Source organism: Symphalangus syndactylus, chromosome 4, assembly GCF_028878055.3.
Source record: "Symphalangus syndactylus isolate Jambi chromosome 4, NHGRI_mSymSyn1-v2.1_pri, whole genome shotgun sequence".
NCBI lineage: Eukaryota > Metazoa > Chordata > Mammalia > Primates > Hylobatidae > Symphalangus > Symphalangus syndactylus.
Window position 1 is genome coordinate 43,878,960 of NC_072426.2, and position 27,709 is coordinate 43,906,668.

The following is a 27,709-nucleotide window of genomic DNA, read 5'->3' on the forward strand; positions in this document are numbered from 1 at the left end:
TTTAGTAGAGACGGGGTTTCACCATGGTCTCGATCTCCTGACCTCGTGATCCGCCCGCCTCAGCCTCCCAAAATGCTGGGATTACAGGCGTGAGCCACCGCGCCCGGCCGCCATTACTTTTAATAATAATTTTTTTTTAAATAGCTGGGACTATAGGTGCACGCCACCATGTCCAGCTAATTTTTGTTATTTCTTTTGTAGAGATGAGATTTCACCATGTTGCCTAGGCTGGTCTCAAACTCCTGGGCTCAAGCAATCTGTCCACTTTGGCCTCCCAGAGTGCTAGGATTACAAGCATGAGCCACCATGCCCAGCCTAATCTCATGGGCTTGAGCACATTAACCTGTGGGATCTGATGCTAACTCCGGGTAAATGGTGTCAGAGTTGAATTAAATTGTATGACACCCAGCTGGTCTCTCAAGAGAATCAACTGGCTGATGGTGTTGGAAAGCACCTCATTCCCCAAATGTCCTTTGTGGTGATATTTTACCCAATCCAGGATCCACCCAAGGTTGGTACATTACTTCTGGCTCTATATCTCTTTAATCTCCCCCAGCCTAGACCAACTATCCTTACTTCTTTTGAGTCCTTTGAAGCCGCCAGGCCACTTGTTCTGTAGAATGTCTGAGTTGCTTCATAGCTTCCTCATGATTAGGTTCAGGCCACATATTTCCTGCAGGAGCATTTCACAGTGGGTGCAGTGGGAGGTACGGAATATCACATTAGGGGGTGCGTGCTATCTGGCCACACCATGGTTGGTCAGGCTGAACTTGACCAGCCCTCTCCATTGCAAAGGCACCTTTCCCCATGATGATGAACACATAGGCTGGTGTGAAACACCCTGGTGAAAGAACTTTTAAAAGTTAACCTGAATGTGAGACTCCCCTGCTTAAATTATTTCAATTATTTCCCTATTCCAGCCTCAAAATACACTGCCTGCTTCTGGACACCTTCACATGCCCACTGTGGTCCAGGCCACTGTCACCTCACTTTGGTCACCGCAGTAGCTCCCTGACCGGCCCCTCCCACCTCCATCTCCCAGTCTCTTGGCATAGCAGTCCAAGCAACTCATTTAAAGATCACAGCCAGGCATGGTGGCAAGTGCTACTTGGGAGGCTAAGGCGGGAGGATTGTCGAGCCCAGGAGTCCGAGACCAGCCTGGGCAACATAGCAAGACCCCGTCTCAATTATTTAAAATAAAAAGATCACAGTTGGAACAGAGCACTTCTCTGCAAACTTTCAGTGCCTCCCATCCACTCAGAGCAAAAGTCAGTCTTCTTAGTGGCCTCAGAGTCCCCTCCTGATCAGCCCACTGCCTCATCTCCTACATGCTTCCTCTCCAGCAGCCCCGTCCCCCTTGCTGTTTCTTGAAAACACAGGCACATCCCAAGGCCATGGTGCCTGCTTGGATGCTCATTCATGTATCCGTGTGGCTTGGTCCCTCCTCTACTCCAAGTCTTTGCTCACATGTCACCCTCCCTGGCCACACTGATGGCCCCTTTCCCCAGCTTCCCTAGCCTTCCTCCCCATTTTATTTTTCTTGGTAGCACTTATAACCATAGCACAGTATATATTTTTCTTACTTATTTGCCTCTCCCCAAGTAGAATGTGAGCTCCACCAAAGCTGGGATTTTTGTGGTTTTCTTTCATTGCTCTCGTTGCACACCCAGTTCTTAAAATAGTAGCTCCCAAAGTGGGTCTAGGGACCTCTGGGTTCCCCTTTCAGGGGCTCTTGCATCTAGAACCACTTTCATAGTAATACTAAGACTCCCATTGTCACTCTCTTGGGAGCATGTGATGGAGTATTCCAGAGGCACCTGAACACTCGATGTGGCAGTGGAGCCAATGAGGAGCAGATCTGAGAATCCAGCTGCTTTCTTGGCAGCCAGACGTTAACATTTACAAACATGCAGAGCCCACGCCACTCTGCTCACTCAGTTTTTGTGTGTTTTTTTGGGGAATTTTTAAAATAAAAAATATGCTATTTAACATATAAATCAATCTTTCTTTCACTCTCTCTCTCTCTTTCTCTCTCTCTCCCTCTCTCCCCGTTCTCTCCCTCCCCTCCCCTCTTCCCTCCCCTCTTCCCTCCCCTCTTCCCTCCCCTCTTCCCTCCCCTCCCCTCCCCTTCTCTTTCGACTCTGGTACCCAGGCTGGAGTACAGTGTTGCAATCTCAGCTCACTGCAGTCTTGACCTGAGCTCAGGCCATCCTCCCACCTCAGCCTCCCAAGTAGCTGGGATCACAGAGCTGTGCCACCACACCTGGCTAATTCTTCTTACTTTTTGTAGGGATGAGGGCTCCCTGTGTTGCCCAGGTTGGTCTCGAACTTCTGGACTCAAGTGAACCTTCCACCGCTGCCTCCCAAAGTGCTGGGATTACAGGCATGAAACACTGCTCCCAGCTGTCTCTTATTATTTCTAAATGAGCTAATAAATATTTAAAATAAGTCTCAGTTTTAATTTATGGTAACTAATTGATGGATATCATCATAAACAAAAGCTCCAGAATCTTCAAACATTTTTAAGAATGAAAAGGAGTTCTGAGGCCAAAAACTTTGAGACCCACTGGCTTTAAACAATGCTTGGTGTGCAACAACCACTCAGTCAATAGATGTCATGTGAATAAATGGACTTCTTGGCTTAACCCATGAGACCTGGCCTTGGTGCTCTGGCTCGTGTGAACCTCCCTGTTCGCCTCCCCTTCCCTCGTCCTCTGCCTGTCCTTGATTCCAGCTCTGCTGACCTGACCTGTGGTACCTTCATGGGCATCTGGAACTCCTTATCCCTCTTGTCCACCTTAGGAATTCCTGCTTGTCCATTAAATGGACTCAGTTCAAACATGACCTCCTCCAGGAAGCCTTCCCTGATCTTGCCTTTCTGATTTAGTGTCTCCTCTCCGGCGCCTTTGCACACTTGATCACATCTACCCCAGGGTTTTGCTGATTCCCACATGTGTTGGTGTGCTGGTATGTCTCTCATCAGACAGAGCTCCTTGAGGACAGGAACTCATCTTATGTGCTTATTCCCAATGTCTGGTACATAAGAGGTGCTTAATGTATGTGAAATCAGTGAGTACTGCCTTGGAATTCAGAATAGGGAGTCCTCCCTCCCTGGAACTAACCCTGGACCAAAGAGGGTCTGAAGGGGAAATGGTTTCTGGCTTCTGACTTGGGTTTTGAAATGTCAGCATTACAACAGCGCTACATGGTTACTGGGGAAGAAGTAACATTTACTGAGCGCCTGTCTGGTGCCAGGAGCTTTTGCGTGGCATCTGGCTTCAGGATATTGTGGTTTATTTGGCCATTGTGAACTGGCTTGGGCCCTAACCACTTTCTGTCTGGCTTCCATGAGGAGAGTGTGGTCTAGTAACCAAGTCAACAAACTTCTGTGAACTTCTGGGACATCGTAACGCATTTGCATAGTACGTGCAGACTGTGAAGTTGTTGAGGGCAAAGTTGTATGTGTGTTGCTGGATCTAGCCACCATGTCCTGCATGCTGTCCATAAGAGATACCTGGAATTCCCTGTCCAAAGGGCGTAGTTAATACTATCAATATCACCACCAGCAAGGGCTTCCCATTCAGAAGTGGAGAGATATCCCTATAGCTGGGGTGGTCCAGGAAGACTTCCCAGGGGAGGAGGGCATTTTGTTGTCGTTGTTTTTAGACAGAATCTTGCTCTGTCACCCAGGCTGGAGTGCAGTGGCACGATCATGGCTCGCTACCGCCTTGATCTCCTGGGCTCAAGCGATGGGAGGAGGACTTTGAGCTGAGCTTGGAGGATGGGTATGAGCCCCTTTTGGCTTTATTATTTCCAGGAAACTGTCTCCTTTCCAAGGCTGCTATGGGAGGCAGTGCTGGAGGTGTGTGCCTTCATGAAGGCTGGGGAGGGAAGGCATTGCTGTCTGCTTTAGGTTTTACCCTTGCAGAAATGTGACATGCTTGGGCCGGGGGTGGGAGAGCAGAGGGCAGCCCGTGGGGGCGGAGTCAGAGCAGTGTGTGGGGCGAGAGGAGGAGGCGGGCCGCCCACAGTCTGCTGATGTGCCAGGATTTGAGGGGAATTTCCATGGACTCCTGGAGCAGTAGAGTGACCCTTGGGGTTGTCATGCCAACTGGGAAACTGAGGCTCAGAAAAGGTAAGGGACTTGCCCAAGGTCACAAAGAGTTGGTAGCAGAGCTGGGATTGGAGCCCAGGGTGCCCATGTGGCCGGCCGCCCAGTGCTCCTTCCCTTTCCCCTTTGTCCTCTTTGGAGACATGAGCCCTTGGACTCGGGCCCTTTATCTTCATTAAGGCCCTGCACATTCCAGACACTTGAGATCTGATTGCCTCCTCTGTCTTCTAGCCATAGTTCAGGGGCAAAGGGTACAGTTCAGATGTGGGATTCCATGCAAAGGGGGAAAGAATAAACCAAGGGCCACACATAGAAAGCAATTTGATGCATTTCTTTTTCATATAGAAAACTACATCTAACATTAAAAACAAGATACATGAAATAATAATAAGCCTTAACATTGCCCAAGTTGTGTAGAGATAGTTTATATATGCCCGATTCAGCCAGGTGTCTCCTGGGAGCCGGCAGTTCTGACTGAGCCTCACGTCCTCGGCTCCTGCTGTCGGAGTTCCCTTCATCTCTGCCTACCCTCCTCCCCCTGCCTGCTCTCCCCACTGCCTGCTCCTTTTCAGATGGCTCTCCCTCATGGTGGCTTCTCCTCTCAGCAGCCCAGAGGGGTCAGGAGAGTGAGACCACAGGGCACTCCCATACCCCTTCCCTGGAACTCCTCTTGCCCTCACTTTGGGCCCCATGAAGATAACTCTCAGGCAGTTTCTAGGGAAGACCCTAGGCCAGTGGAGGAAGAGGGGATGCATGAACCAGTTCCCAGACAGGATGGGCTCCGAAAGGCTGCCAGGACCTCGGACTGGAGGCTGTTGTATAGGACAAAGGCCTCCTGTCATCTCTGTGAGCCCATGTCTCCTTTCAAAGGGCCTGAGAGAAGGAAGACCTGGGCCATCTTACTCACTCCTGCTCGTGGCGGCCTACAGTTATGAGTGGTGGAGGCTTAGCTGATTGGGTGCTGTGGGCTGCAGAGGGACACAGTCCTGGCCAGAGGAAGGAGGAGGAGGGGTGACCAGCAGTGCTTTGACACAGGAATATACCCCTGAGCGGTTACCCTGGGAGGAAGCAAGCCCCACTCCAGCCCACCCCACCCAGCTCTTCATTCCTGGGCTCCCTAAGCCCATACCCAGAATTCTAGTCTCCATTCCCCATTCCTACCCCTCAGCTAGAGCTCCAACCCCAGACAGAGGATGCTGCCGGCAGTGGCCTGAGCTGGGGACTTCCTGTCTCACCGCCAGGGCCAGATGTCCAGGGTGCATCCGGGAGCACGGTCTTCTGCTCTGACCTCTGGCTACTGAGTCAGCTGGGTTGGCGGGGGGCCTGGCCGGAGGTCCACCCAGGGCTGAGATCTGGGAAGAAAATCACCAGACACCATTACCCATGTACACTGGGGACACAGCCCTGGGAGGCAGGCCCGTGACTCTCTTGGTTCAGACACATGGAAGGTGGGGAGAGAGAGACAGAGAGGTCTGGAGAGTGAGGGAGAAAGAAAAGCAAGGGGAGGAGGGTGTTGGGTGGAGATGAAGTCGCTCTTGACTGTCCTTCCCATGGCTGTTTCTGTGGTTCTCCGATTAACCATGAGTCATTCTTATCCTTAAGCCTTGGAAGGCTCTGTTCCAGACTGGGATCATCGCAGAGTTCCTTCTTTGGGCTTACAGGCGTCTGAAGCCATAAACCATTTCTCAGATTTATTCTTCCAGCAGATATATTAGGCCAGTCCCTTTGCTCAGGGAGGGTCCAGTTGCATGAAGTCAAACTCCGTGCACCCTTCAGAGTCCTTCTCTGGTTTCCCCAGGAGGAAGTAATTGCTCTGCATCTTGTCTCAGAATGCCTTGGTCAGTTATTTGTTCTACCGCTTCTACCTGCCTGTCCCCAAACTCTTCCCCAAAACAGCTCAGGGCATGCCATCCCCACTCCCACCTTGTGCTTCATTTGTGGTTGTTCTTGATTAGAAATTCCACTCTCTGCCCTGGCTGGATTGTATAACTGGGGTTTGCAAAACTCCCAGCCTAGCTCCTTCACAGCCTGGAATGTGCTGTGTGCCTGTGGGAGTCTTAAATCAAGTTTCTGCAACTATTGCCAACAGGAGGGGTAGCAAAACAGACTGGTGTGCCCACTTTGCTTCCTAGAGAGGTTTGTTTTCCAAAGGCCATGTTTATCACCTTTGAACTGATGAACCCAAGCCGTTAGATGTCTTTCTCCAGCTCTACTCAGACACCATGGAAAGCTTGAGGGAGGCAATGAGAACTGTTGTTAAAGAAGCCATAATTCTTTAAAGAAGACATAAATTAAGAAGAGATTATTTATTTAATAATATTAGTAAAGGGATAATTTGCAAATAATAAATATTTATTATTTATTCCACTTAGGAACAGAAAGACCTGCCAGAGTAGAAATGCCATTTCTCCCCAAACGGATCTATAGATTCATTGTGGTTCCAATCAATGTCCAGTTCATTTGATTTCCTCCCGAGACTTGAGAAGCTGATTCTAAAATGTGTATGGAAGATTCGAGATCTAAGAATATCTAGGACACTTCTGAAGAAGACAGGAAGAAGAGGCTTGGCCTACCAGATGGCAAGATGTGCTGTAAAACTGAAGTCATTACAATAAGGAGGTTTGTTTAGGGACAGACAGAATGACCAATGGAAAAGATAGGCAGAAACAGCCCCAGGCATATGTAGAACCTTAGAGGATGACAGTGGGGTCATAGCAGATCAGTGGGGACAGAAGGACTGGTTTGATCAATGTGCTGTGACGTTACCAAAAGTAACAAAATTGGGCATGGTGGTTTACACCTGTAATCCCAGCACTTTGGGAGGCTGAGATGGGAGGATCGCTTGAGCTCAGGAGATGGAGGCTGCAGTCAGCTATGATCACGCCACTGCACTCCAGCCTGGATGACAGAGTGAGACCCTGTCTCAAAGGGTCTCAAAAAAAAAAAAAAAGTAACAAAAGCAGACTGTGTCAGAGAATGTCAGGGACCGAGGATTACAATTCACCAGGTTCTCTGTACTTGATGTCCAGTTTTTATAAAGGAGGAAGTCCTGTCCAGAGTCAAGGTAGGGTTGACAGCAAAGTATTAGTGACAAAGACAAGTGAATGCGCCTTTGCTGGCAGCGGGAGGCAGCCTCTGCTGCTTTCTCAAGAGCTGGCTTTGATTCGGGGTTGTGGGGGAGCCCTGTTCCTCAAGCATAAGTAGGGCCAGGTCAGTGGGATGGAGGTTCAGTGTCCCCAGAGCTTAGAGTACCGCCTGGTGGTCCTGGAGGTGGAGCTGGTGCTCCCTAGGGGAGACAGAATGGGCCCTATAGCAGTTTGGATTGGGGGCACTGCCAGGACCTCCTATCCTTGGTCTGTTTTGCTTTCCTTACAGGAAAGGGGAGCAGGACAGCAGGAACCCAGCTGCCCTGGGGATGTGGGAGAGAATACTGTTTTCTCCCGAGTAAGTTGGTGAACACTTGCTGAGCCTTCCCTAGCTTGTGGCAGGAGGGTTGAAGCATGTGCCTTTTTCTTTTTCTTTGAGACAGAGTCTTAACTCTGTCGCCAGGCTGGAGTACAGTGGTGCAATCTTGGCTCACTGCAACCTCCACCTCCCGGGTTCAAGCGATTCTCCTGCCTCAGCCTCCCGAGTAGCTGGGACTACAGGTGCGTGCCACCACGCCCAGCCAATTTTTGTATATTTAGTAGAGATGGGGTTTCACCATATTGGGCAGGCTGGTCTTGAACTCCTGACTTGTGATCCTTCCGCCTTGGCCTCCCAAAGTGCTGGGATTACAGACATGAGCCACCGTACCCGGCCACCTTTTTCATAAGGATGGGCTCTACCTTCAGAAAGGAACCTTGTAGGAGTGGTGAGGGACAGCATCTGCGAGAGACGCTCTAGACTTGTGCTATCCAAAATGTGGCCACCAGCTACCTGTGGTCGAATTTAACTTAAAGCAAAATAACATGGAAGGTTCAGTTCCTCAGGCACCAGGGCCCCGTTTCAAGAGCTTGCTAGCCACACGTGGCTCGTGGATACCACACTAGGTGTTGACATCATCTAGGAAGTTATCTTAGCACTGCTGCTCTACTGTCGGCTTTGTATTTTGCAAAGATGTTTCACACCCCTTTCCCCCCAGTTCTTCACAAAAGGCCCGTCTGGTAGCCTTAGTGGCTGGCCAGGCAGATGAGTTTTGGTTGTGAATCCTGACTCTCTCATGGGTTCTGTGCTGCTTAGTCTCTTTGAGCCTAGTCTGTGAAACGAGATTAGTTGTTCCTTGGATGTTTGAGGGGGTATGTTGATTAAGGGAGATGAGATGATGCAGGTATGACCCCTGACAGGATAGTGGCACAGCATAATCACTATAAGAGCCAACAGGCTTTACTGTTTTACAGGTGAAAAATAAGGCCCACAAACGGGAAGTGACACAGCCAAGGGTACTGAGCTCACCCATGGAGGCCCAGAACTCCTGCCTCCTCTGTTGCCTCTGCTGCTCCCGCCAGCACCCTGCTCTGGGACAGGAGAAGCTGGGGCAGCATTGTGCAGAGCAGGTGGCTGTCTGCAGGGTGGGCTTGGCCCAGGGCCAGGCAGGATGGGCCTCAGGACAGAGGGCCTCGGGAAGGGAGGTGCAGGGTTTCTCTGGGCAGGAGGAGGGGGCCCTGCTAGTCCTATTTTATTCAAAACCTCTCTCAAGCCTTGGAGTTTAGCTCTTCCCCACTCCCTTTCAAGCTAGAAAGTCTGAAAAGTGCTTTGTTTTGGTCCAACACGGAGCCCTGGACCTCGAATGCTCCATGAGACGGTTGTGGAATGAAGTGGTTCTCAGGGCCTTCCAGGAACTGCGGGCTCCGGCAGGGGGCTCATCCTGATGTTCTGCGCTCTCCCTCTTCCCTGTCACTTTTGTTCAAATTCCTAGAGCCCTCTTGAGCTCTCCATGGCAGGAATGATATTTGCTTCCTGTAGACCAGGGGTTCTTTTTTTGTGCCGGGGACCCTTTGTTTCTCTGGGGAAGCCCGTGGATCGATCCTTTTTCAGAACAAGATATTTAAATGCATAAAATGAAATACACACGGTTACAAAAGAAAGCAGTTATAGTAGGATACAATTATTAACATTTTATACAACCAAATTTTTGATGTAATAATGTGCAACTTTATCAGTACATTCAATCACAAGATCTAGCAGTGAGTCTAATACTATCATAATTTTGAAGTAATGAGGAATGTAAATGACATTTTAAGATATTCAGAATAATTGTAAAGTGATTTCTACTGGTGACAAAATTGCAGGTGTTGTTAATACTACTTCAGTTTGTTGCCCACATCCCACATGGAAGGGATATTTCAGTTAGAGGTAAACAAAAGTAAAGATGTGGATTTTTCTCCATCTCCAGTTTGAGAGCTCCCTAAATTCCATCCATTGGACCATCAGTTCCAGCCTCTCTTACTCTCCCTTCTCAATAGTCTTCTGGCCCCTTGTGAGCCTATAGAGCGTAATACAGGGCCTGGAACACAACAGAGCCTAGTATTTGCCTTTTGGGGGTGAAAATGGACCTTGCAGGTCCTCGTTAAGTGCAGATTTGCCCCAGCTGTGGTGAGCCAGCCGGGACGAGTGACCAGATGCTTCCTTCAGGGGTCACAGGTGCCGGAATGCCTCGCAGAGTCTCCTGCTTCCCAGAGGCTGCCTGGAACTGGGCCTCTCCCTGCACAGGAGGAAGCAGGGTTCCAGGATGGGGGATGCAGGGGACCTTCAGGCCTGGTTCATGCTGGGCCACAGGGCTCCTCTGCAGCCTGTTGAAGATGCCACGTGGTTCACAAAGCCTGGGCTTTTGGGCTTGGCTGTGGGCTGCCAGCAGCACGCACTTTCCCTCTTTGCCCCCAAATGGGCATGGCCGTGTGCCCCCCCACCCCCAGCCCTGTTTAGCTGAGGCCGTCCTGCTTGACAGATGGGCCATTTGCTTCCTGTGCTAGAGCTGAGTGGCCGGCTGCCTAGTGAAAGGCTATAATTAGCAGAGTGGAGCGGATGGGATTGCATGCTGGCATTGACAGATAATTTTATCCTCAGATGGATAAACTGATGTCATCAGAGATGTAAATATCATTTGGAAATTTTGAAGTTCCTGGGAAGGTTTATGCCGGTCTCTCCCCATGCCCACTGCTCTTGGGAGCACTTGAATGGGGAGGCCAGAGAGGCCTGTGCTGTATGGGGAGTTGCCTGCCAGGCTGCTGGGAGGGTTGGGATGGCAGCTCCTTCTGCTAGACCAGGAGAAATAGGGCCTAGGATGGCTTGAGGGAGTTCTTGGTTTACATTTGCTTTGGGAGCTTTTCCCATGGGGTTTATGGTCTGGAAATGTCTCAAGGCTAACTAGCAAGGAAATGGCAATGCTTTATAACAGTAGAGAGTGAGATCAGAGCAAGGGCAGTTTTGTTTTCTGCCAGCAAGGGTGTTCTGGAGTGGGTCCCAGGGCTCTGGGGAGCTTGTAAAAATAGAAGAAGCCACTGACTGCCTTTATGGAGAGGGCTGGGGTCAGTTCTGCTCAGCATTGGGGCCATTGGCAGCTCTGGTGTTTGGGGGATGGTTTCCAAAGCACACTACCTTAACTCAGAAGCACAGTCTCAGGCAGGAAGGAGTAATGGGAACAGGCTGGGGGCAGGGGAATGGGGAAGGATGTCAGCTGTCCCCATCCCACCAGGGAAGAAGAAGGACTTTTTTTTTTACAACAGGGAACATAGAACTTTCAAAAGTGTATCGGGCCAGTTCTGAAAATGTTAAGATACAATAGTTGTGTTGGTTCCATGACAGGGTGAGAATTACGCTTTTCATCAAAATGGAAGAAAAACCCTACCTCTGCTACCTTCAAGTACCCAAGTCCCTGAATATTTTATTCACTCCATGCCTGGGCTCTGAAAACTTCCATGCTCTATGGGGTTCTTATTTAACCATGATTCTCTGCTTTGAGGTGGATGAGCCTCAGGGCTGTTTTATTTGTCCAGGTTTAGAGTTTAGTGAGTGATTCCTCATAGATGGAGTCACTGAGGAGGGGGACTTGGCCTTTTTTTTCTTTTCTTTTCTTTTCTTTTCTTTTCTTTTCTTCTTCTTTTTCGAGACGGAATCTTGCTCTGTCACCCAGGCTAGAGTGCAGTGGTACGATCTCGGCTCACTGCAACCTCCGCCTCCCTGGTTCAGGCGATTCTCCTGCCTCAGCCTCCCAAGTAGCTGGGATTACAGGCATGTACTACCAAGCCCGGCTCATTTTTGTATTTTTAGTAGAGATGGGGTTTCGCCATGGTGGCCAGGCTGCTCTCGAACTCTTGACCTCAAGTGGTCTGCCCACCTCAGCCTCCTAAAGTGCTGGGATTACAGGAGTGAGCCCCTCCGCCCAGCCTGGACTTGGCTTTTTAAAGGCTGCTCACCATTGCTCTCCGAGGACCTGGGGCACTTCGGCTGCCCTCAAACAGTGATTTCTCCATGTTCTGGGTTTTGGAGCATGACTGTGACTGTCCAGGTAGTCTCTGGTTTACCTTTCTCTACCAAAAAGTAGATCTTTTTCATGGTCTCCATTTTCCTGTAGAGGGTGAGTATTTGTGTATGTGTGTCCTGCCTTCTAAGGCCAACTTGTTAGTAAGTGGCTGGTGGCTGAGCTTGTCAGTGTCTTGAGTCGCTGCTGGCCTGTGTGTTGGAAAGGCATCCTTCTAGACTGGGGGGAAGGGTCTCACTAATCCTGGATTAATTTTCAAACCAAGGGGAATGGCACTTAGCCTTGAAACACAGCAGAGTACTGGATCCAAGTGAGATGGTTTCCTGGTAATCCTTTGTTATCCCGTGTTTCTGCGTAAGCTCTGTCTGCTTGTTTGACTTTTGGCATCCCCGTCAAGCATCAAAGCTTAGGAGGAAGCAGTCACTTCCCTTTACTCAGGACTTAGCTCTCTTTAGAAGGAGGTCATGGGCATCTACTTAAGGACATGATGATCAGTAAGGAGACCCATGAAGTCAGTTTAAGGCTCAGGCAGCCCTGTGAGTGGCTGGAGGGGCGGCCTCCTCGGTGTTCTGCATGGTGACACTGGGGTGGCTATGCTCATGTCACCTCCTGCCAACATCTGTCTGTATCATCCCTTCCTTTCCTTGGACCCTAGCTGACAGCACCATGTCTTCCACTTACTCTCCGATGTTGCCTTCAGCTTAGTGGAGAAGTCCAGTTATCTGATGACTTGTCCCTGCCCTCCGGAACATGAGGCCCAGAAAGTCAGAATCCTTGGACAGGCAGGGGACTGGGTAGACAGTGCCTGACTTGAACTCAGAGGGTCTGTTGGAAAGCCCAGGTCTTGTTCATTCAGCAGATGTTGATCATAAATGCTGATTCTACTTCCTCAGTGTCAGAATGTCTGGGTGCTGGGGATGCCCGAAGCAATTGAAAAATCCTTCCTGGAGCTTATATTCTAGTGAGGAAGACAAATTCAAGAAAAAAAAAAAAAAAAAAAAACCAACCAGAAATAATGTAGTACGTTAAATACTGGTAAGTGCAAAGGAGAAAATAAAAAAGAGAAAAGAGATCAGGAGTTTCACGGGGAGGAACTTCCCATCTGTAAATAAAGTGGCCCTGAAGGGCCTCCCTTTGCAGGTGGCAACTGAGCAAAGAAGAGAAGGAGATGAGGGAGTAAGCCGTGAGTGTGTCAGGGGAAGAGCATTCCAACTGCCTGTGCAAAGGCCCTGGGGTGAGCACACATGGCAGTTGACAAGCATCAAGAAGCCCAGGTTCTCCTGGTGGAAAGTTATAGGGTGTTCTGTAACAGCATGTCCACTGTTAGAAAAATTGAGAGTGAGGGATTCTACTTGCGAATTCCCTCAAAATTCTTCCTGCTCCAACCTTTGGCCTTCTCTGTGGTCATCCTGAAAGTAAATTCCGTGTTATGGTACTATGTGAAATGTCTGTTGCCCTGAGCACAGGGTGACCTGCCTGTTTAATACGCGTCATGGCGGCCTCGCACTTCCAGGTTTGTAGTGTTTCCACATTCATTCTCTCGCAAAAGCCGTGGTGTGATCAGTGCGGAAATGAATGTCTTCCTGCCTGTCTTTCAGATGAGAACACAGACTCACATGGTCAAATGCCTGTCCAAGGCCCAGGGTTAGCAAGTAGCAGAGCTGGGGCTCAAACCCATGTTCTCTGACGCTCCAGCCAGTGGCATTTCCCCTAACCCATCTATACTCTCCTCTAAAGTGGCATCTCCAGATAGGGTCTGTATTAGTCTGCTAGGGCTGCCATAACATCAAGTACCAGACTGAATGGCTCAAACAACAGACATTTATTTTCTCACAGTTCTGGAGGTTAGAAGTCCAAGATCAAGGTGGCAGGGTTGATTTTTTTTTTTTTTTTTTTTTTTGAGACTGAGTCTCGCTCTGTCACCCAGGCTGGAGTGCAGTGGCACAATCTCAGCTCACTGCAAGCTCTACCTCCTGGGTTCATGCCATTCTCCTGCCTCAGCCCCCTGAATAGCTGGGACTACAGGTGCCCGCCACCTTACGCCCGGCTACTTTTTTGTATTTTTAGTAGAGACGGGGTTTCACCATGTTAGCTATGATGATCTTGATCTCCTGACCTCAGGTGATCTGCCCGCCTTGGCCTCCCAAAGTGCTGGGATTACAGGTGTGAGCCACTGCACCCGGCCTGCAGGGTTGATTTCTTCCGAGGCTTGTCTCTGGCTTGTAGACGCTGCCTTCTCCCTGCATGTTCACACAGTCTTCCCTCTGTGCGTGTCTGTGTCATAATCTCTTCCCCTTATAAGGACACCAGTCATATTGGATTAGGGCCACCTTAGTGACCTCATTTTAACTTTAATTAGTTCTTTAAGGGCCCTGTCTCCAAATATAGTCACATTTCGAGGTACTGGGGGTTAGGATTTCAATAGAGAAAATTTGGGGAAACACAGTTCAGCCGCTAACAGGGCCCTTTCTGTGCTGTAACCTGGGGCAAGCCTCCCCCACAGCAGGTACCACAGCCCCAGATGACTGTTTGCTTTAGAAAATCAAGTGACCTCAGTCTCTCTCTCACCCTCTGTTTTCTTGCTGCAGCTGATCGGGGCCCTGGTCCTGTCTGTGGGCATCTATGCAGAGGTTGAGCGGCAGAAATATAAAACCCTTGAAAGTGCCTTCCTGGCTCCAGCCATCATCCTCATCCTCCTGGGCGTCGTCATGTTCATGGTCTCCTTCATTGGTGTGCTGGCGTCCCTCCGTGACAACCTGTACCTTCTCCAAGCAGTGAGTAGACCACACCACCCCTCAGCCGGGACTCTCCAGGAGAGCTGGGGTGCCTGCCCCTGTGCCCTTGGGCAGCTCAGTTTCTTTTATCCCTGCCTCAAACTGCCTCCTTTAGAGAGCTCCTTAGATCAGCCCATCTGACCACACTGGCCCAAGAATGCCCAGGCCACCTCCCCTCCTGCCTATAAAAGTTGATTTGAATACTGTTCTTACTTAAACTCTGTGTTCATCTGGACGCTCAGTTGCGAGTAGGAAAAACCACACTCAAGTGAGAGCAAGCAAAGACAAAAAAAGGAGGTGATGGTGAGCCATTAGCTCATGCAACCAGCAAACCCACACTGGGTCCAGGGGTTTAGATGGCGCCACTGGGCAGGGTTGGGCAATCTCCCCAGCCCCTCCCAGCCGGGGCTGCTCCCTTTGCAGTGGTCACTGCCGGCCTCAGGCCAGCAGAGTCCTTATGGTTCTAGATCTCAGGGAATCTTTCCTACTAGCTCTGGCCAAAGTCCCAGGGCTCTGGTGGGCCTGGCTTGGGCCATGTGCCTATTCAGGGATGGGGCATGGGGAGTCAATCCTACCTACATCCCATTATTGTGGGGTGAGGGATGACTCCCCAAAGCTGGGGGTAGTGAGTAGGCAGACCCATTCACTCTGCACCTGTGTGTCTCTTGACCTCATTGTCTCCCCTCATATGGGAAGCCCCTACGATCCGCTGTAAACCAGGTTTGGGTGCTACATGAGGCTGGAAGTTGCTGAAATCAGTTTGGGTAATGCCTGCTCTCTAGTAAAGGGCAGAGGTTGGGGTGCATATCCTCTAAGCTTCAGCCATCCCCCTCACCCACTCTGGGGGATCTGGGAAGTCACATCTGAGGGCTCTTTGTGGGGAGCTGGAAATACTGCCCCAGCCTGCCCATTAAGCCCGGCCCAGCCCCTCTGGCTCAGTGGCAGTGACGCCCAGTTCTCCTTATGGTGGTGGGGGAAGGGCGTGCTCTTCCACATAGACCCCCAAGACAAATGGAGGTAACCATCTGGCTGGGACAGCTGAGTCACTCTTCCTGCCCTCTGGCTCCAGAGACAGGTTTTCCTGGGGCCTGCCTGTCCACATCCACGTTCTCACAGGAGGAAGGGGCAGAGGCCTGGGAGCTGGTAGGAGCTCCCTGAGGGATGCTTCTCCTTGTGCTTGCTCTTGGAGCAGATGGTGCATCCCCTATACCCCACACACACCCTCTGCTCCTCTCCAGGTGAGTCTCTGAATTCTGTTTTCCAGTTCATGTACATCCTTGGGATCTGCCTCATCATGGAGCTCATTGGTGGTGTGGTGGCCTTGACCTTCCGGAACCAGGTGGGCCTGTGGATTTGTGTATCGGCCATGTGTGTACAGAGCACCCACTCTGCGTGCCTTGGGCTGTTAACTGGGGGTGCAGCAGTGAGCAGGGCAGATAACTCCCATGGAGCTTTCATTCTGCTGAAAGAGAATGACAGGCACTGAACAAGTAAAGCAGCGACTAAGAAAATGAACCAGGCTGACATGAGAGTGCCTGGGGAGGAGATGGGAAGACCGTGCTGAAATGGTGAAAGGAGCCAGCCGAGTGAGGTCCCAGCAGAGGGAAGCTGAGCAGAAATGGGCTTAGCATGTGAGCAAAACAGCATGGAGGCCACATGGCTGAGGGTGGGTGGGGTGGAGAGGGGTGGAAGGTGAAATCGAAAGGGCTGGCGAAGTAGGTCACAGAGGTCCTTGTAGGCCATGAGTTAGGAGCTTGGAGTTTTTTCTAGAGGTGGCAGGAGCCTTTTGAGAGTCTTATGTGGGAAGCGATGTGACCCAGTTTATATTATACCGTGGCTGCTGAGTTGGCGAGTGGACAGTGAAGAGTTGAGGGTGTACACAGGGGCCCAGCTGGGAGGCTGTGAGGGTCATCCTGGGAATGGGGTAAGTGGCTTGTATCGAGGTGGAGGCGGTGGGCTTGGGCCAAAAAAGCGATTTGGTGTATGTTTTGGAGGCAGTACCATCAGAGGCTGTTATGCCGGCTAGAGGAGTGAGGAGAGGGGCAGGTTGATGCCTGGCATCCTGGCCCTGGCAGGGTTTGCAGAATCCGGACCTCTTAGAGCCAGAAAGGTTCTCATGGCTCCTGGCTCCAGCTCCTTCAAGCAGGATGTATGCACCTCATACTAGCTGTGCCACCTTGGACGAGTTACTTGGCCTCTTGGATTATTAGGGGACACCTGGCTCACAGATCTGATGAGAGAATGCCTGTGAAGGACTGGGCATGGTTCTGGCACATAGTGGTTAAGGCCCCACAAGAAGCTGGTGGTGGAGCAGGGCTGACTCCAACCCAGGGCTCCATCTTCCCTCCCATAATCTTCTTCCTTTGTCCTCATCCTGCATTGCTGCTATAGGTGGGGCTTCAGGAGCAGGGCATGTTTGCAGAAGCCCCATTCTCTGTGTCCACTGCCTGCCCTGCACCCCTCCCTACCCCAGACAGCTTGGTCCTGGTGCATCTGGACAGTTGCTGCTAGGACATGCGTCAGGGCTGTGAGCCAAGTTATCTTTTTAAAAAAAAAAAATTGTTTATTTTTTTGAGACAGGGTCTCACTCTGCCACCCAGGCTGGAGCAGTGGTGCAATCATAGCTCACTGCAGCCTCGAACCCCTGGGCTCAAGTGATCCTCCGGCCTTAGCCTCCCAAGTAGCTGGGACTACAGTCATGCACCCCTGTGCCCAGCCAAATTATCTTTCTTGTCAGCAGTTGCTCTTAAGGCAGCAGGTGCTGTCCCACACCCTGGGTTGTGCAAACCTCTCAGATGGCCCAGGGTCTGGCCCTGTGAAAATGTTCATGGGAGTGCCTATGATTCCAGCCCAGGTGGGAGCAGGGACCACACCATTTCTGCTGGGGCCTCCTGCAGTGGGACCTAACCACAGGCAAGTCTACACACCTGGAATCCAGGGGCCTTCCTGTTTTATGAGCCCCAGGAAAGGGGCTTTATTCCATTTGCCCATGAGGCTGCTTCTCCCTTTTCCTCTTTTCTTCCTGCCCCTCCCTTTGCCTCTTTTCTGCTTATCAGAGCCTCTCTTCTGAGCTGGCAGATCTAGCATGCTAGTTCACTTTCCAGCAGCCTTGAGGGGAGAGATCTTTGTTCCATTTGCCCATGGGGCTGCCTTTCTGTGCAGCCAGCAGAGCTCCTGGCCAGCCTGCGGCTTTCCAGGGGCTACGGGTTAGTGCTTTCCTGGCTGGAGCCCAGGTCCAGTTTGTGGTCAACTAAACAGACTCCTGGATATAAGGAGGAATCTCCACCAGCCCGTGACCCTGGGCAAGGTTTCTGCTGCTAGGCACGGCTTGACAGTCAGACTGAAGTGCTTCTCCACTCATACAGGGGCAAGTGGCCATCCTATCAATGGAGTCATGGAGGCACATAGAAGTTAAGAATTCCCCCGAGAGCACACAGCAAGGCAGAGGCGCCTCAGGAATGCTTTCCAGTCCTGTCTTGCTACCTGCCCCTCTCTGTCCCTCTTTTCTATTTGTCAGAGCCTCTCCTCTGAGCTGGCAGATCCAGGATGCTGGTTCACTTTTCAGCAGCTGTGAGAGGAGAGATCTTTATTCCATTTGCCCATGGGGCTGCCTCTCTGTGCAGCCAGTAGAGCTCCCAGCCGGCCTGCAGCTTTCCAGAGTTAGCACTTTCTTGGCTGGAGCCCAGATCCAGTTTGTGGTCAGCAGCATCCACGGCCTTCATAAACCATCCTCCAAAGATGGGCAGTGGTTCTGGTTTCTAGTGCACTGCTGCAAAGGCCATCTGATTTGTCATTTTCCAGTGCCCTGTAGGTCAACAGAATATCACCTCCCTCTTTCAAGTGATGGAGCTGGGCTGAGATGAAGGCTTTGGCTGGCGGAATGTCCAGGGGCCCTTCAGTGCTCACAGCTTGGGTTTCCTTGGGCCTGAGTTCAGGCCTGACAGTTTCCTGTCATCCCCAGACCCTGCAGATGCTGTAGTCTGTGAAGGGTGCTCCTTCCCCTTGGGTGGTGTCCCCTCATGGGGAGGGCCTTGGTATGCAGCCCAGGAAGGGTCCTCACTGACACCTCTCTGCTGTTTGGAGGCTCAGGCCATGATTCGTCATCTTGAAAACTTAAAAAATGAGATACAAAATTATAAATGCAGTAAGATCTCTACAATGAAAAAAATAGGTCTAGAAAAAGACTTAAAGGAATGGAAATATCAGCATATGAACTCATATTTCCTCTGAGGGATGAGACAAGGGTGATTTTTCTCCTCCCCTTTATATTTTTCCCTAGCTCTCAATTTTTTTTTGTAATCAAGGGGAAAATATCACAAAAAGAAAAATAATATCCCTTCCAACTCTAATGTGATATGATTTTGTAAAACAGGAGTCAGGCCAGTGGTGGGGATGGGGGAGGAGTGGCCTGGCTGTTGATGATGGTAGGAAGGGCATTGTATGATGGAGAAAAAGGTGAGGAGCAATCAAGGTCAGCTTCCAGGAGGAGGTGATTTCCCAATTCCATTTTTCCCTAATCAAGAGGATTTCTCTGAGCCACATTGTAACAACTTCAGTCTCCAGTGCCATGGGCCCTGTTAACTCTTGAGTATCTACTTATGACAAATCAGAACAAGTCATTAGGTATTGGTGGAACCCGCCCCCAATATTTCACCATAGGTTCTTTCTATTTTCCATAAGTGTCGGCCAGCTGAGAAATAAAGAGAAAGAGTACAAAGAGAGAATTTTACAGTTGGGCCACCAGGGGTGACATCACATTATCGGTAGGACCGTGATGCCCACCTGAGCCTTAAAGCCAGCAAGTTTTATTAAGGATTTCAAAAGGGGAGGGGGTGCAAGAACACGGAGTAGGTCACAAAGATCACATGCTTCAAAGGGCAAAAAGGAGAACAAAGATCACATGCTTCTAAGGGCAAAATCAGAAACTCCTGATAAGGGTCCAACAAAGATCACAAGGCAAAGGGCAAAAGCAAAGATCACAAGGCAAAGGGCAAAAGCAGAATTACTGATAAGGGTCTATGTTCAGCGGTGCACGTGTTGTCTTGATAAACATCTTAAACAACAGAAAACAGGGTTCGAGAGCAGAGAACCAGTCTGACCTCAAATTTACCAGGGTGGAGTTTCCCAATCCTAGTAAGCCTGAGGGTACTGCAGGAGACCAGGGCGTATTTCAGTCCTTATCTCAACTGCATAAGACAGACACTCCCAGAGCGGCCGTTTGTAGACCTCCTCCTAGGAATGCAATTCTTTTCCCAGAGTATTAATATCAATATTCCTTGCTAGGAAAAGAATTTAGCGATATATTCCCTACTTGCACGTCCGTTTATAGGCTGTCTGCAAGAAGAAAAATATGGCTCTTTTTGCCCGACCCTGCAGGCAGTCAGACCTTATGGTTGTCTTCCCTTGTTCCCTGAAAATCGCTGTTATTCTGTTCTTTTTCAAGGTGCACTGATTTCATATTGTTCAAACACACATGTTTTACAATCAATTTGTACAGTTAACACAATTATCATAGTGGCCCTAAGGTGACGTACATCCTCAGCTTACGAAGATAACAGGATTAAGAGATTAAAGTAAGACAGGTGTAAGAAATTATGAAAGTATTATTTGGGAACTGGTAAATGTCCATGAAATCTTCACAATTTATGTTCCTCTGCCACGGCTGCAGCTGGTCCCTCTGTTCGGGGTCCCTGACTTCCCGCAACAATTAGGCTAAGGATTACATGTTGGGTTCTCAGCGAGGTGCACAGACCATGGCCACAGCCAGGCATTGAAAGCTAAACAGACTCCCGGATATAAGGAGGAAACTCCCCCAGGCTCTGACCCCAGGCAAGATTTCTGCTGCTAGGCATGGCCTGACAGTCGGACTGGAGCCGCTTCTCCACTCATAGAGGGGCAAGTGGCCATGCACTGGAGAGCTGGGCACAGAGCAGGCCTTAGGAGCAGGAGAAGTACGACACCCTGACCCCAGCCAGGGGCTGGAGGAGGACCTGAGTGACTTCTCCAGTTGTGTGGGTCTCAACCCTCTTGACAACTGCTTTTGTCCCAGCTTGTTCTGGGGCTTCTCATGAGGGTGTCAGGTATCAGAGGTGGGCAGCTCCTCATGCTCCCAGCCAGGTGCAGCTGAGCATGGACACCTGGAGGGTCTGGGTAGTAGCAGGTGTGTCTATACCCCCATCCCAGGCCTCCTCTCTCTACCACCAGGGTAGGATCAGTGGGCATTGTGGTCCTACCTGACACTGTGGTCAGGGAACAGTGGGGAGCGCTAGCCTGCCTGTTTTATCATGGCACTGGCACAAGCTGGCTCTGGGCACAACCTTGAGGTCAGAGGCAGGAGAAAGTAGGCAGCACCATGGCTGTCTCGGCCAACACCTGAATATATACAGTTTTCCCTTGGTGTCCGAGGGGGATTGGTTCCATAACATGCCCCCTACCAAAGGATACCCGAATCCACGCATGCTGCAGTCCTTTACATAAAATGGTGTAGTACCTGAATATAACCTACACACAGCCTCCTGTAAATCACTCCTAGATTACTTGCAAATACCTAATACAGAGCCAGGCACGGTGGCTCATGCCTGTAATCCCAGCACTTTGGGAGGCCAAGGCAGGTGGATCATTTGAGGTCAGGAGTTCGAGACCACTCTGGCCAATATAGTGAAACCCTGTCTCTAGTAAAAATACAAAAAGTAGCTAGGCGTGGTGGTGGGCACCTGTAATCCCAGCTACTAGGGAGGCTGAGGCAGGAGAATTGCTTCAACCCGGGAGGCAGAGGCTGCGGTGAGCCATGATCGCGCTACTGCACTCCATCCAGCCTGGGTGACAGAGTGAGATTCTGTCTCAAACAAAACAAAACAAAACAAAAAAACCAGATACCTAATACATTGTAAATGCTGTGTAGATAGTTGTTTATGCTGTATTGTTCTTTGATTTGTATTATTTTTTACCATTGTGTTATTTTTTATTGTTCCTTTTCCCAAATATTTTCCATCCACTGTTGTTTGAATCTGCGGGTATGGAACCCGTGGATGTGGAGGGCCAGCCGTGTATCCTTCCCACCTACAGCAGAGCTGTCGGCCTTCCAGAATTAGAGAGTGCTCCTCGCTGGTTTGGCCAGACTCCCCCACGGGTGTGCTCCACTGTGGACAGCCGTCGGGGAGTGAGGCTGGAGCCCCCAGTCCCAAGGACACTGAAACATAACCCTCTCCCACCATGGAGATGAACCTGTGACCCCGGCCAGGTCTGAGGAAGGGTCTGGCAGATGCTCACTCCACACGCCCCTTCCCGCATTCTCTTTTCTTCTGGTCACCTGGGTTCTCTTCCATTCCTGATCGTCACATTGGGCTTCTGTTGGGACTGGAGCAGAGGCTAGGTTCTGGGGGCAATGAGGATGAGTCCCTGTTCTAGAGGGACTGGGGAAAGGCTGAGATGATGGCTTGGCTCCAGGCGCAAATGAAGGAAGAAAATCCTGGGCCAAGCACCTCTCCTCCAAGTTTTTGTTATGTTTTTGAGACAGTCTTGCTCTGTCACCGAGGCTGGAGTGCAGTGGTGCAATCACAACTCATTGCATCCTCAGCTCCTAGGCTCAAGCGATCCTCCCACCTTAGTCTCCTGAGTAGTTGGGACTACAGGTGCATGCCACCATGCCTGGATAATTGTGTGTGTGTGCGTGTGTGTGTGTGTGTGTTTGTGTAGATGAGGTCTCGCCATGTTGCCCAGGTTGGTCTCAAACTCCTGGACTCAAGTAATCCTCCTGCCTTGGCATCCCAAAGTACTGGGATTATAGGCAGGGACCACCATGACCAGCTCCTCCTCCAAGTTTGAGGGCTAGGCCCACACTAGGCCAGCAGCAGGGCCTTCCCAGCCTCAGGTCTCAGGCTGACATGGAAGCGGTGTTAGCCAGAGGCAGCCCGAGGGAGCCCCGGGCCACTCCTTCCCCAGAGGGGGTCTTGGTCCTGTGCAGGCAGCTGGCCTGGTAGGAGGCTTTAGCGGCCGCCCCTTCCACTCCTTTTCCTACCCCTCTGCCCTCCGTGCTGGAGGAGCTGCCGCCACATGCCTCACCCCCTTCAGTTCCTCATTCATTTAAAAACCCTGAGAAAGGGGTGATGTGGAGGCTTCAGATAAAAAGTAGATTTAAAAGACAAAGCTAGAAAGGGTAGTTCTTCACAGCTTTCTCTGGTGCTTTAAACAACATGCTTTCAAACCTTGTGGCTTTTGATGTTTGCTTACTCTTTGCTTAATTTAGCCTGGTTTTCTAGTCCTCACTGGAGCTGCCCCTGCTGGCATGGCCTGGTTTGGAGGGGAATGGGGTGGGGGCAGTGGCACTGGGTATGTTGGGCATCTGGGAATGGCAGAGGAAGCTAGAATTCTCTCTTCCCTGGCCTCTGAGTGGCTCCCCTGGTCTCTCGGAACATTACCAGTGCTGTCAACGTCGGCATAGCACTTGACAGTTAAACTTACAGCCAGCTTGCCTCATAGGATCTTCTCACACACACACCTCCCCCCGACCATCGCCCCTCACAGCACAGGAGCCATCTCAGTGTCCTCCTCATCTCCCTGGTACACATACACACGTGCACACACATACAAGTGATGCACACTTGCAAGAACCAGCATGCCTCAAAGAGCTCCCTGATGGGGGTTAGGGGCAGCTGCTATCCGTGAAGCCCAGGGACATCTGTTGCTCCTGCGGGGCCCCCCTTCCCCCAACAACTGGGCTCAGCTTACCAGATGGAAGGCTGAATTTTTCCATGCCCCTCTCGAAGCCCGAACCTTGGAAAGTGCCCAGGAGGCGGGATGGTTTGGGGAGGCAGGCTGGGGCTGCTCACCAGAGAGGCAGAGCCTTTCCCCACAGCCACAGAGCAGCCTCTACTCTGCCACTTCCTCTCCTTCCTGCCCTGGGCTTCCCACCTTCATCCCACCCTGTTGGCAGCCCTGGGAGAGTCCAAACAGCACAGTGGTCAGTGGGGGTGCTGTAAGTGGGCCAGTGGGCCTGGGTTGGTGCAGAGGGACATGGTGGGCCAGGACTGTGTCTGTGGTGCCTTGAGAGTAGGGGAAGCCACCCGGGAGGAACCTCCCCATGTGTGGCCTTAGGCAAGGCCCTGACCCTGGCGGCACCCCATGAGTACATAGCTCAGCCAAGCGTGTTATTCAATGCTGTAAGCTCATTCCCCTGCCCCACCCTGGGTGGCAGACTGGCCCCACCCTGCTATCCTGTTTTTTAGGCACCCCCAACCACACCCCAGCCAGCTGGCCTGTCCCTTCATCACCCAGAGGAGCAAGCACCCAAGGATGGAAAAGCTTCTTGACCTGGGGGCCTCTGGGAGGTGGGCCTGGGGCCAGGAGAGTCCTTGTTCTGCCCGGGCTGCTGGGCTGGAAGGCAATGCTCCCACCCAACTTCTGCCCTGGGGGCCAGTGCCAGGTCCGTGAAGGGCCATGGGCTGGTGAGTTGACAGCTGCTCACAGGAGCCTGCATCTCCTCTCTTCTTTTGGGGCTGACTCCAGTCTTCTGCAATCCCAGGCCTGCTCCAGAGCTGCTGTTTATCATCAGCAGAGGACTTTCCTTCTGGCCACAAAGGCCAGGTTCCCCGAGCCCATCTCCTTTTTTTTTTTTTTTGAGTCTTGCTCTGTCGCCCAGGCTGGAGTGCAGTGGTGCCATCTCAGCTCACTGCAACCTCTGCCTCCCAGGTTCAAGCGATTCTCCTGCCTCAGCCTCCTGAGTAGCTGGGACTACAGGTGCATGCCACCATGCCCCGCTAATTTTTTTTTTTTTTTTTTTTTTTGAGACGGAGTCTTGCTCTGTCGCCCAGGCTGGAGTGCAGTGGTGCGATCTCGGCTCACTGCAAGCTCCGCCTCCCGGGTTCACGCCATTCTCCTGCCTCATCCTCCCGAGTAGCTGGGACTACAGGTGCATGCTGCCACGCCTGGATCATTTTTTTGTATTTTTAGTAGAGACAGGGTTTCACTGAGTTAACCAGGATGGTCTCGATCTCCTGAACTTGTGATCCGCCTGCCTTGGCCTCCCAAAGTGCTGGGATTACAGGCGTGAACCACTGCGCCCGGCTGCCCCGCTAATTTTTGTATTTTCAGTGGAGACAGGGTTTCATCATATTGGTCAGGCTGGTCTCGAACTCCTGACCTCAGGTGATCTGCCCACCTCGGCCTCCCAAAGTGCGTGAACCACCGCGCAGGCCTCCATCTCCTTCTTTACCTTGGCTTTGAGCAGAGCGAGGTTCAGGGAGGAGGTGGGTGCTGCAGTCTTTGTTCCTCTTTTCCTCATCCTGGAGATGATTTTGGGAGATGGCCCCAAACCTGAACCTTGGTTTCTTAGCACCTTAAAGTGTGTCAGGCTGGGAGTTTGACACCCTGGTCCCAGCGTCTCTCTGCCAGTGGCGAGCTGGGCGACCTCGGACTAGCCACATTGCTCTCTGGGCTGCAGGGTGTTTGTGAGAGGGGGGTTGGCCAAGACTCCTGCCTCAGACACTGCCTCCATCACAGTCAGTTTTTTGAACAAGAGTTGGGGCCTCGGTTTCCCGGGGGATTTGTTTTCCACCAATGACATGTGGGTGTGAAGTAGTACCATAGAGTATTTGTCTCCTTGAAAAACAGACAAAAATCTTGAATAATAACACCAGGACCTACGATGTGCCTGGTGTCCTGCTAAACACCTTCACAGCTTTTGTTTATTTAAATCTCACAACATCCCTATGAGGCAGAGAGTGTTTTCCTCCTGATTCTGCAGGTGAGCAAACAGAGGCTCAGAAGTTAAAAGAAGTAGCAGAGGCCTGGGTGGCTGTAGGGAGGTGTCCTTGATTATGAGGCTTGACAGCCCCTCTGAGACTTGGTTTTTGATCCTCAGAGCTCGAAGTTACCTTAAAGATAGGCCTACGGGTTTGGTTCACAGTTGGGAAGCTGAGGCCCACAGAGGAGAAGTAAGCCATGATGGGGCCTGGAACCAGGATCCTGTTGTCCCAGCGTACGCTGTGGTGCCACCCCCGGGAATTGTCTGGCTCTTCAGTCCGGCACCGGAGCCGAGAATGCCCCCTTTGTCCCCAGTCTCTGCTGATACTCGACCTCTGTGCTCTGAAAGCTGCGATTGTTACAGTGAGCTGGGCTGCCCACGCTCCTGCCCCCGCCCCTTCCCACTGTGGGGCCCTTTGTGCTCCTGGGTCTCAGCACAACAGCCAGGCTGTTGATCCAGAAATCGCAGCGTGACTGGGAGAGGGCGGCCTGCCATGATCCTCCCGGCAGGGATTGTCCCAGCCCCAGCCGAGGGGGACCGAGCACTGCAGTGATGAAGAGAGGAGCCCATGAGGGAGGTCAGGAGACCTGAATTCCAGTCCTGGCAAGACCCCAGCCAGCCTACTCTGTGACCTCACTCACTCCCCAAGTCTCGATCTCCTCATCTGTAAAACAAGAGGCTGGATGGTGGAGGAGTGTGGAGAGGGGCTCTGGAGGGCAAAGGGAAGATTCCAGCGTGGGCCCATCCCTGGGCGGTAGAAAGAGCACTGGGCCTGGAACCAGGACAGCTAGGTCTCAGCTCAGGCATGGCGGCATCAGAGCTGTGTCCCCCCAAGCACGGCCCCAGCCTCCCAGGGCCTGGGCTGTCTGGTCTGTAAAGGGAGTAGAGTGAATTACTCCTGCTGGGACACAGCACAGGCACTCAGGCATCAGATGAACACTGGAGGCACGGGGAGGATGTGTGGGCAGGGAGGTCACGGGCGTCCAGGGTGGGGAGTGGAGGGGGCTCCATGCTGGCCGGGCGCGAGCTGCATCGGCACAAGGCATTCTCCACCCATCCAAGCTTCCGGGAGACCTTGGGTTGGACTCTGGGAGTGTGTGGTTCTTTGCCTTTGTAATTTCTCCTTTTGAATAGACCATTGACTTCCTGAATGACAACATTCGAAGAGGAATTGAGAACTACTATGACGATCTGGACTTCAAAAACATCATGGACTTTGTTCAGAAAAAGGTGAGCCAGGCGCTTTGGGGTACAGATGCGCCTCCCGGGCCCTTAGCCCCCCATTCAGGCCCCTGCTCAAGAAGATGGGGTGAGGGGCCAGGTGGCTTATAGATTCCCAAAGCAGGTGGCTGGCCAGATTGGGAGGCAAGAGTGAGCATGGATGGCCCACCAAGGATGGGGAAGCCAGGGCCCAACCTTCTCAGCCAGTCCTCTGCCCACATTCCTGGCCCAAAACCTTCACACCCTTCTGCCCCTCTCCAGTTAGACTGGCTTCCTGCCCCCAACCCCCAAATAAAACAAAGTCAGGTGTCACTACAAGCAACCTTGCAGGGTCCCAGGGCACCACCCTCCAATGAGCAAGGATCCTCCTTCCTTGAGGTGTGAGCAACCTCAAGGGGAGAAACCTCCCCCAATCCGAAGCCCCCTCTGCCAAGTCTCTTCAGTGACAACTCACTCCTTGTCAAGTTAAAGACAGCCCTGATCGGGAGAAAGTTCTTCACTGATTTCAGTTTCCCCCAAATACGGGACAGTGAACCAGATGCCTCTTTTACTTCCATGACAGTTCCTTGAATGTGATGATGATCCCGTTCCTTTTGGGACACCATCTCTTCCCTCTAGGTCCACCCAAATCTGTTGGCACAATAATATAATAATAATAATGGCAGTGGTAGGGCCAGCTACTGTCCTGGGTTGGTTTTGTACATCAACTTCACTTGGTCCTGAGCCTCAGCTTCCTCACCTGCATAAGGGGAATAATGACAGGAAGCTCTTGGGGCGTCGTCATGAGGATTACCTTGACTTAATTCAGGAGACGTGCTTAGAACAGTGCCAGGCACAGGGTGAGACCACAGTGCCAGCTGCGGGGATCATTGGTATCTTCTCCGGGGTGAGGACAAGCAGAGTGAGGGCTGCAGGCCCACTCAGCCGGGACAGCACTTCCTGGGACATAATCTTGGTGGCCTCAGCTGGCCTGGACCCCTGTGCCAGCTCTCAGTGGGGACTAGCCTCTCCCCACATGCAGGGCCACTTGCTGTGGCCGCTCCCTTGGCCCAGACTTTCTCTTCAGTCACAACAGGTGCAGCCTCTGGAAGGCCTTTTTCTGCCAGGGATGTGCCTGCCAGCTTGGGCTGGGAGAGCTGACTTCTGCTCCGGGTGGAGTGAGATGTTTTTGTTGGAACCAGCCTTTAGCTGGCTTGGGGATTTCATTTCTCCTAGGGTAGAGGTAGGAGGTGATTAATGCTGAATTGGCACTTGCTTGGTGCCAGGTCCAGTGCTGAGTGCTTCATGCATGGCACTCTATGTAATCACAGCTCAGCTGTGCAGAGCTGCCATCCTTATTCTTGCTTTACAGACAACCATCTGAGGCTCAGAGAGGCTGACCAACTTGCCTGAGGTTGCACAGC

At 51.5% G+C, this 27,709-nt stretch overlaps 1 protein-coding gene across 2 annotated transcripts in view; it reads left to right on the forward strand.

Moving 5' to 3' along the window:
• The window catches only part of TSPAN15 (tetraspanin 15), a 56,560-nt gene that overhangs the window by 18,314 nt on the left and 10,537 nt on the right, over positions 1 to 27,709 (forward strand). The window contains exons 2-4 of one of the 2 annotated variants that reach the window (XM_055274538.2): positions 14,159 to 14,344; positions 15,609 to 15,683; positions 26,220 to 26,315. In XM_055274538.2, the coding sequence (XP_055130513.1) occupies positions 14,159 to 14,344; positions 15,609 to 15,683; positions 26,220 to 26,315 (357 nt within the window). The remainder of the gene's footprint in view (positions 1 to 14,158; positions 14,345 to 15,608; positions 15,684 to 26,219; positions 26,316 to 27,709) is intronic. The other variant, XM_055274539.2, reaches the window with a different exon arrangement.